This window comes from Cariama cristata, unplaced genomic scaffold (assembly GCF_000690535.1).
Source record: "Cariama cristata isolate BGI_N322 unplaced genomic scaffold, ASM69053v1 scaffold9508, whole genome shotgun sequence".
In the NCBI taxonomy this organism is placed as follows: Eukaryota; Metazoa; Chordata; class Aves; order Cariamiformes; family Cariamidae; genus Cariama; species Cariama cristata.
This window is the reverse complement of record NW_009632839.1, coordinates 5,458-15,397: the sequence shown is the minus strand read 5'-3', so window position 1 is coordinate 15,397 and position 9,940 is coordinate 5,458. Positions and strand designations below refer to the sequence as shown.

General features: G+C 37.6%; 1 protein-coding gene across 2 annotated transcripts in view; it reads right to left on the bottom strand.

Annotated features, from left to right (window-relative positions):
* Positions 1-9,231, bottom strand: part of CKAP5 (cytoskeleton associated protein 5) — a 42,216-nt gene extending 32,985 nt beyond the window's left edge. For both annotated transcript variants that reach the window (XM_009706526.1, XM_009706527.1), the window contains exons 1-8: positions 9,137-9,231; positions 8,424-8,617; positions 7,085-7,291; positions 4,378-4,549; positions 3,199-3,331; positions 2,803-2,906; positions 2,316-2,429; positions 1,972-2,076 (exon numbers count right to left, since the gene is read on the bottom strand). In XM_009706526.1, coding sequence (XP_009704828.1) covers positions 1,972-2,076; positions 2,316-2,429; positions 2,803-2,906; positions 3,199-3,331; positions 4,378-4,549; positions 7,085-7,291; positions 8,424-8,617; positions 9,137-9,193 — 1,086 coding nt within the window. In that variant the 5' untranslated portion in view covers positions 9,194-9,231. The remainder of the gene's footprint in view (positions 1-1,971; positions 2,077-2,315; positions 2,430-2,802; positions 2,907-3,198; positions 3,332-4,377; positions 4,550-7,084; positions 7,292-8,423; positions 8,618-9,136) is intronic.
* Between the last annotated feature and the right edge of the window lie 709 nt (positions 9,232-9,940).

Sequence of the window (9,940 nt, the reverse complement as noted above, 5' to 3'; positions counted from 1 at the left end):
AATCAGCAGACATTCTCACATGCCACTAATACAGGCAGCTCCATTTAACTATGGTCTCTGTAACAGTAAGAACTCCTGTCAGTGAGCCAGAAACATGCAGAGCTTTTAACTGTAGAAAGCAGGCTATTTTCAACGTTTCCGTAAACATAACAGAGTTCATAGTTTGGAAGCAGTCTGATGCCTTTCAGAAGTTACAAGCTCTTGCATAATATAAAACAGATTTTCCACAGGTAATGCTTTCTACTCAGAAGCTGACCATGAGATCTCAACCCCTTGCGACACACAGTGATCTAGGCTCAGTTGGTACCCTTTGCTGGGCCACAAATTGCAAATTCCCTGTTCACAAAGACTTTAGAACTAAAAAACCCCTTCAATTAAAACAAAATGGCATCATAAAGACCCTCATACGTGCTACTGCAAGTGCTAGGCACCCCTAAACCCTACAGAGAACAAAGTCATAGGACAGAGATATTTAGAAATCATTGTCTCCATTTTAGAAAATGTTGACAGCTAGAACGAATACTTTTTAACATGGACGTTAGAAGCTGTATCCTACGTGAGAGGGGGAGTGAAGGATGAAAAGTCAGTCCAAGGCTCCAAAGGCAGTCAACAGAGATGAAGTTGGGCCACATGCACTCAATTATAGTGTGTAGTATGGTTCTATGCTTCGTTTGATCACTTTTAACATAGACTGCAGACCATAACATTACAGTCTTGCATTTAACTAACAGAGTTTATAATAATCCCACAATTCTAGCAACAGTTCTGTTTTAGAACACTTTGGATGGCTGTTCTCAGGAGAAGTCTACATCTTCCTCACCAGTAAGCAAATCCAGCAAACAAATCAAGTGAACTGGTAAAACAAGTGCTGAGATTATGCAATTCATAGCTGCCATTACAGTACTGAAAAAGTCATCTTCTCAATGCCATTTGCTTGGCAAGCATGGAGCAGACCCTTATTTCAGAAGCTTGGCTTCTTCAATACTGACTCTGTAGCTATGAGGATTAACCTTTAAAACACAAATCAAGTGTAAACAGGCGTAAGAATGCTCCTTACAACTAGAGACCGCTTTCAGAATGAAAGAGACTTTGTCCAAACTGTTCTTCAGAGTTCAGGAGACTTGAATGTTTCTGAAGCAGTGAGATTCAATAACTTTCCAATTCATCACAAAAATATAACACTACAGGCAGCCAGACACATGAGTTTTCTCTGTTTCTAAGCTTTACTCCCATCACTCTTGCTTATCACAAGAAAAATCTGATCAAGCAGCTTAAAGAACACAGCAACAGAGGCTTGAAAAACATGTGAGATAACTGCAACTAATTAAAAGCTCCCTTTCTTTCCAGAGACTGGTTAAGCTTCCCCATATTCCCTGACACTAGCTGTTGGTAAGAGAACAGTATTAAAGGAGAACAGAAAAGAGCATTAAACTAAATCACCAGAACATTTTGGTACCAAAAATCTCAGTAGTTTGGCTATTTAAAGCAGACAAAAACCCCACAACAAAACCCGGACAACAAAAACCCCACCACCAAGCCTCCCCCAACATTCAAAAAAACCCAACCAATTTAAAACATACATCACGGACCTGCTAAGCAGAATTCAGGTTCAGAAGCTATTTTTGCCACTGTGGCCTACAAATGCATTTCTGTGGGTGTATCTCCAGGATGAGGTAATGTAAATAAAATTCATTTCATGGCAGAGTAATTCAAAGTTGTCTTAGTACAGAAGATTTACTGCAATAGTAAGCTTCATGCTGCTGAATGTGAATCAATAAGGTCCTTCTAACCTTAAGCTGCAAGAGATCTTGGCAGGTATTTCACTGCTTGCTCCATTAAGGGGTAGGTAAGCATTCATAATTGTACAAAGAATATCTTTGACAAATACCAAGGTTTGAGAGGCAATAAAAAAAAAAAAAAAAAGGTGTCCGGCATCAATAAAAACAGAAAAAAGTACATACTCTTACTTACATGCCCTGCATACTGTCCAAATTTCTTTCGGAGGCCAGCAGCTAGTCCAGCAAGGCATTTGGCAGCCAAAGCAACTAACATAACATTTGTATCCTTTCCAACAACCTGAAGAGAAAAAAGAAACAAAACCAAAAAAATGTTAAAGACTGAAAATCCAAGTTTCAGAGACTTGGAAGAACTTCTTAGAACAGTGAGTGAGCCACAGACTGGATTATTTCCATCGCTGTTCCAGCTAGTAATTTTCTACTCATGAGTATTATCTCAACTGTAACTTTTAAAGTATAATATAAGTAAGTTACAAAAAAATATTAAACCATAAGTGCACTCTGGGTTTTATTTACTACCTTTTTGAGAACTTTCACCAAGTCTGCATAGTCTCCTGATTCCAGTTTGGGATTTTTCACTAGCACTTCAACAGCTTCTAGAGCTTCTTTCCTTTCTTGCCACTTCTTTGCTTCCTGCAGAGCAAATAATTTACATTCATTTATAAATGCAAACAGTTCTAAAGAAGCATACTCGCCACAAACCATAGACTTTAAAACTTAATTCCATCCTGAGAAATCCCAAGTCTCCCTATGGTTCAACATCACTAATTGCAGTGAAATATGAAACACAATCCTTTCCCAGGACATATCTCAGATCTTTAAAGTTATAGCTTTCTTGCTGGTAAACCAAATTTTGGGACTTATTTATGACAGTCTATATTTTACTTACACTAATCTTATTATCTGTGTAGCAGTAAAGCATACATTGCAGAATGCCAGTAAGTTTTAGGACTCATTAGGTCCATGTGTCATAGAACTAACTGGCAGTATTTAAGTTTATGCTTACTATTTTCTCATAGAAATCTTTGGGAAGCTTGGAAAGAATTTCCACAGCTTCCAGCAATTCATATGCATCTACTTGTGGTACCGCCTCTTCCTCATCATCAGCACCTGCAATCAGAAGAGAGAAAAATATAAGCAGATTGGCAAATGAAACTTTGACTACAGCATCACCTAAGGCTCATTGTTTAAAAAGTACTATCAGCAGTTGCGATTTTGCTATTCCACAGGATAGATACTCTTTCATATAAAGTTTTTGCCCTAACCATGTTTTCTTGCTGTGTACTGCACCCCATGTTTCGTACTAGTTTGAGTAAAAGCACCTCTACAATTTAATGCATCCCTTCACAAATAATATCCAGTGATATACCTTCCAATGGAGTTCAGAGATTAAAGGATTTACCTCCATCTGCATCTCCCCCAGCTGCCTGCTGCTGCTCAAATTTTGCTTTCAGCTCCTGTTGGGAACGCAGGAATCTGGTCTGCTTAGGAGCAGCTGATGACACTTTGACCCACTCTTCTTCCAGTTCTTTTAGCTGCCAAAAGGGAAAAGAATCATCGTATCAGAGACATACTGTATGTACCCCAAGACAAGCAATGCTTCATGGAAAGCAATGGAGTTTTCCCATTTCGAACCAAGACAGCACTACCTTTCAAGTTCTTTTTTCTGTCACCAATGAAGTGACTTCCCCTTCACATTCACTTCAGAAGCTTTTGACCAGTATATCCACAGAACAGAAGAGCATCAACAAAAAAGTCAGTGCAAAGCATTTACATAAGGACAAACCACACAATGGTCAGAATTGTGTGTCCTCTCTGTAGAAGCCTTAAAATAAAAGTGGCCGAGCACGAAGGAAGATCTTTTTGTTAGACCTGTGCTATTATTACACACTAAAACTGGATGAAACAAACACATTGAGCTACATTTGATGAGACAGTTTGGGTTTTTTTAAACCATACCTTTTTCCAGCAAGTTACTGCTTTCCATCTCAACACAATTAACTCAAGTGGGTAGGAGTAAAGGATGCATAAATAATTTATAAAGTTTTAAAATAACGGAATGTTCCATCTCCAATAGCATAGTTATCTATCATAATGTAATACCACTTCCGAAGTGGAACAGTCACACCCTGAGCACCACCAGAACAAGTCTGAGGGGTTGCATAGAGGAAAAAACTTCAGGAAAACAGAAAACTGAGAAAGAACATGGTCAACTTGAAAACTTGCAGTGCAGGAATCTTTTACAAGGGTAACCAATTTGCCCTTGGGTTAGCTCTCCAAGAAACATCATTCTACTTCACAAATCCCCTCCTCGGTTTCAATATGATGCTTCCCCCCACAACTTCACATATATTCGGAGCAACAAAACATTGTCACAATTTCTTTACAAATAACAAAGAGGGACTAACATTTTAGGTAAAGTTACAGGAAGCTAAAAAAAAAACACGTTGCTGTTAAATTTGTTAAATTTGCTGTCAAATTCCAGCTTTGACTTCAAAAATGCCCAACACCCATGCTCACCCTCTGTGATCCTGTGAAGGGTTTTCTCAGGTGTTTGGATACAGAACTACTTTCTGCCTACCTGAACAGAGTTTATGTTCTGCAATGGAGGCCTCAGAGCATCCCTTATCCAACGGTAGATCTCCACAGCAAGGAGTTTGGCTTCATCTCGAACAGCCTTTTCCCGAGACTCAAAAAGTTTTGGCAATACTTTAATGATTGGCTTCAGTGAGATTATTTTTGAACCAAATTCACTGAAAGTTAAAAACATAGAAAAGCATGAGTTTGGGTAGGAACCAGACAGCGATCCACAAATAACAATTGAGTCTTTTTTTTTTCTTAAACGATCTGTGAAATGCTTCCAGTGCACATTTAGGGATTGTGTCATTTACTCCAAGCATTATTATAGCTATTATTTTTTGAAGCTACTAAGCTACTGTAAAATATAAAGAATATTTGCCCTATCATAATTACCCTCCACACCCAGCTTGGAATTACAAAATCAGGCCTCTGAAACTACTTTAAAAGTACTTAATCCAATCTGCTGCTTAATTCTGAGAGTTTTTCTACAATGCAGTGGAGAAACTGATCTTAATATTAAATTAACACTGATAATTTTTTTCTTCAAGGTTTTTTTTTTTTTTTTTTTTTAAATCAGAATAGAATCTCCTTTGTCTATCCTTGGAGGCAAACTGCAGTAAAAGCATTAGTCACTTTTCTACTTGTTGGACCAGATAATTATAGTGAGCCTGGGTCATCTTCACAAAAAACATGTGTGTTGAAACATGTGCTGCTGAAAGGACACATAAAACAAGCTTCCCCAGCCAACCACCCTTTCCTGTCAGCAGACTCTACATGTTGTTGAACTTAATACACTAAACTTCCTTTTTCAATCACTGCTGAATGAGAACAGGGGAACTTTTTTTCATACTCAAAGTTCACTGCTATAGCTCTTAAAGCATCATACCTCAGAAGCCACAAGTTTTTGATTCAAAAGCATTTCTTTTCCTTGAGAATTCTGAATTAACCTTTCCAACCACACTTTTTCTTCAGCTTCCCTCCAATCAAGTACCACACAAAAAAGCTAGTAAAAATGACTGCTCAAGAACTAAAACTTGTACGTCTCGCTTTCTAAAAATTCCAGTGCTAAACGTTTTATTGCCAAGCCCACTTCGAGTAACATTAAGTATTAAAACCCGCAAAAGAGGCTCCAGTCTTAGAAACAACACAATTTAAATGCAGAATATGAACAAATGAGTTGCCCAAGATTTCTATTTTTCTACCACGACTCAAAAAAAGAGCATATCAGGAAAAGCGCCTGTGCAAATTCTCTTATTCTTACCTAATTCATATAACATTATCTAATTCATGTAACAACAAAAGAAAGAACAGAAACCTTAGCACAAGATAAAAACCACCACAAGCTAAACTAGTTATGCAGGCAAGCTACCCACCTAGGTACAACATAGACAAATTTTGTTATCAGTGCAGAAACTCTGTCAAAGCACGAGACAAATTTAGGTAGCAATACAGCTCAGAAGCAGAAGATGAAGGTTAAGTCAACAGGGCTCCATGAAAGAATTTGATCTTGCCACCTCAAAAGACAATAAAATACTGCATATAAAAAAAAAAATAGGCAGATGTGGCACATTTCGTAGGTGTGGTTAGTTGAAAGATACTGAGGAAGGTTATGCAGGTTTCTAATTACACTGTACTGCTAAAAGGATATTTGACTAGATAAGGCAATTTAAAATAGCTAAAATAAATTCTTAAATGTGGGACAGTAGTTTCACTTAGTAGAAGCATAGGTAATGTGCTACGCCCAATGCTTTATTTTGACTTCCACTACAGAAGCCTGACACAATTAGTTTAACAAGGACCACCCATACATATGCCTCAACAAGTTCTCTAAAAAATACCTAGCATAAGACACTCTCCATCTATATTATACAGTTTTCACATGAAGTACTTTACTCAGAAAAAAGGGTTCTGTCCATTAATATCAAAATTACTTGTTTCCTTCTTAAACCCCCCACCCAATAAACAGTGAATTATATATACACCACGTACAAGAATTTGATAAAACCCCAGAATTTTTCACTCAACTCAAAGGCAGGAAACATACTTGAAGTGGAACAAAAAAAGATGTTCCAAATCTAATCTTGAAACCAACTACTCCATCTTAATTAAATTGGATTTGATTTTTAGGGAGTATTATCAGCTTTTCTTTTTAATAAGGAAATTATTACACGGACAATGGAAACTTACTGTGCAGTGAGCTGCTTTTTTTTTTTTTTCCCCAGTTTTCTTCTCTTCCAAAAACACACCATGTGCCCAATTAAAGACATTCATGTCAGTGAGGAAAACAGTGGTTTTTTTAAAAGAAGGTTTTTTAAAAAAAGACTACATTTTAGTTTTCTCATCAGTGAGCTTATTTTAGCTATTTGGAAGAGAAGCTCCACAGTCTGGAACAAGACACACTAATCCTGCCCTTCTTTCAGAGGTCCATTGTGGAAATGGAAGTTTGGTAAACAGTTGCCATGAACGAAAGCAATACAGATGAGGCTTGTACAACAAAGACATCCCTCACATCTAACAAATCCCATGACATTCTCAACTGCTGTTGTCAGAAAATACCAGTTCAGTAAAGATACATCCTATTCAATAATTACAAGGGCCTGGTAAAGACTTAAGCAACAAATCAGACTCTACATACTCCTGGGGTGAGGGGAAAAGAAAAAAAAACAAACAAACCAAACAAAACCACCAAAAAAACCCTAAAAGCTTACCTTAGTGCTTTCCTCAGTGTCTCTATACATGCTACTATGATTTTCGGGTTTTTGTTGTCCAGACCCTTTAGTAATTCTTCTTGTACTGCCTCCCCTTTCTCAATTTCTATATACATTAGACATATGTCTAGACCCAGCTCTTTTGCTCTGGCTTTTGGCTGATTGAACACTTTATTTACAACTCCAGACGCTACTTCTCCTGTTGTCCTGAAAGATGAGACAGCGTTACTTTTGGAACACTTAAGTGAATTAGGCATTCTACACCGTTATCTACAGACAAAAAGCACACACAACATCCAAAACAGGGATTAAAACTCAGCAAGTCCTCACGTAATAAGGACTAAATTCTAAGTTAACTCTGAAGGTAATAACCTTTTGTAAGAGATGACTTCAACCTCTAGTTTAATCAAAAGAAGTCCAGCAGACTAAGTGGTAGTTAACATGTTCCAATACGGGACTACACCAGGTAGTGAATAGTAGACATTTTCTCAAAAGTGTATTCATTAATATACATTAGTTAAGGTCCACAAATAAATGCCATTTACTGGAATTGCATACATTAGAGTTAACTAACATATAGCATTGGTGTGTAACCCCAGCACAGAATTTCACACCTATTTCAAAGCTTCCAATCAACTAAATCATTTACACTCCTTTTAAATCAAGGGGTTTGGAAAGTTGTTAGGTTTTTAAACAAAGCTTTGGGTTTGTTTATTTGTCTTGTAAATGAGACTTTTATTCATTTCATCAGGTCACAAATTCAGTGGACCAAAGCACCGATCTGGCTCACTAGGTGTTTTTATTTCACCCTCAGGAGTATGGGCTATTTCATTGGCTACACAAGTCAAATACTAAAAGACATTCTGTGAACAAATTGGCAGGTATGAAGATTTATATCGGTTAAGTTGGATGCAACACTGCATAAACATAACAACATTTTATTTCATGGATGAATTGCACAAATATCTCCCTGGAAGAAAAGGGTCCCTGTAGCTACAGACTGTCTTAGTCAAACAAGAACAGGGATTACAGTTCACAGCACCTATGCCACCAAATTACTGATTCACTTTCTCTACCATTTCAGAAATCTTTACTACTACCTTTTAATAGTTTCTCCAAACATTGTAAGCAATTTCTGACAAGTGAATATGCACATGGAGGCCATCTACAAGGAAAGCCTACCATTCAGCAAATTCTCTAGACTAGAGAGCAAGTTCTGCTCTCAACAGTAAAGATCAGAATTGTTAGCAGCCACTGTACAATTTATCTGCGGTCTTTCTCAAGAGGGGCACGTTAAACTGTTGTAATAGCCTACTAGGAGCAAGAAAAGGCTACTTACTTCCCAGCTACATGAGCATTTTCAACATAAGCAAGTGCTGCTTCCAGTCCTTTCAACTGAGCCACTGCATTGGAGTCTGTCACAAATTTCTTTATCAACCCAAGATACTTGGACCATTCGGGACTCTTTTCATCATCTATCTTCTGGAAGAGCTTAAGGGCTTCTTCATAACCATTTAATCTGGCTTTCCAAAGCTGGAAGCAGAAATCAAACGTTTATACGTTGTGCTAGTACAGTCTTAACTCACCAATCTTACAAAGTTCTTCAATCATAGTTGAAAGTGTGCTCAGTAAGCTGGCATCTGCAAGATTTCTCTTCAATGACTATATAAATAACATGCAACAGGACAAAATACTCGTTCTTCTCCTACCAAGAACGATCTGGATAGAGAGATGCCAGTCTTCCCCACTGATCTTCGTAAGCTCTAATAACCACTGATGAGTAGGTGGGAGCCCCACAATATAGTTTCAGCCACAGATAAGTAATTTCTCCACATGAATGAGTACACTTATCTTTCAGTGCACAAGCTCATGCTGTACAGATTATCATGCTACTAAATTCTGCTTAATAAATGTTATTCAGCCTCTAGGTTGGATAGAACTGATGCAGTTTCAGATCTGTTATACGCATGCTGTGCAGCTGTCGAGATTACTTAACTATGGTGTACTTAGATAGAGTACCAGAATCACCACTCCAAAGATAAGATTTCCTACCTTGTGTTCACATTTCTGATCAATGGGCAGTTTCATCCACTCACTGTCGTCCCCCATTGTAATTCAGGTTCTCTCTATAATTGCAGTAATTCCTGTGGAGACAGGCACAAGTTAGAACACAGAAAAATACATGTCAGGTGTTACTCACAACATACTTCTACTTAGAAAAAAAGAAAACAAAAAAAAACAGACAGACAAAAAAACCCCAAAACCTACAAAATAAAGACAATTCTGTAGTAAATCTTATTGCTAATGTGCAATCCAAGCTTGTAATTATATTTAGATATGCGCTACTAAGACTAGACCACTATTTTGTTAGCCCTGGAAAGCTACCAAAAGCCATTAGAGAGCAGTGCAATTCGTAATATTTCAGACACTAGAAGTCTGAATCTGTGAAAATTTTAATCAGCTGAGAAGGCATGCAGAATATAACCTCGTCTAAACTTGAAGAAGAATGTGCTATGATTAAGGCGCTAAAACAAAATGAGTCCCCACCAACACTAGAAAACCAACGCTTACTGACATGTGCTTTCAGCAACAGGTGCCATGAATCAGTGTCAAAAAATAATCGGGTGCTAGTGTAAGGACAGCCATTTTAATAACTTTACAAACAGCACAATTGAAATGAACACTACTGTGGAGGAACAAAATCCAGTTTTTTGACCTAAATCTAATGTTGCCAGTTTCAGCAACTGTCAACAAGAGATCAATTTCTTACCACATGTGGGCTCAAATCCTTACTCATTCAAGTTCCTAAGTGTTTTCCTCCTCCTCCCGCTTTCCTTTTTATTAAAATAGGAATAC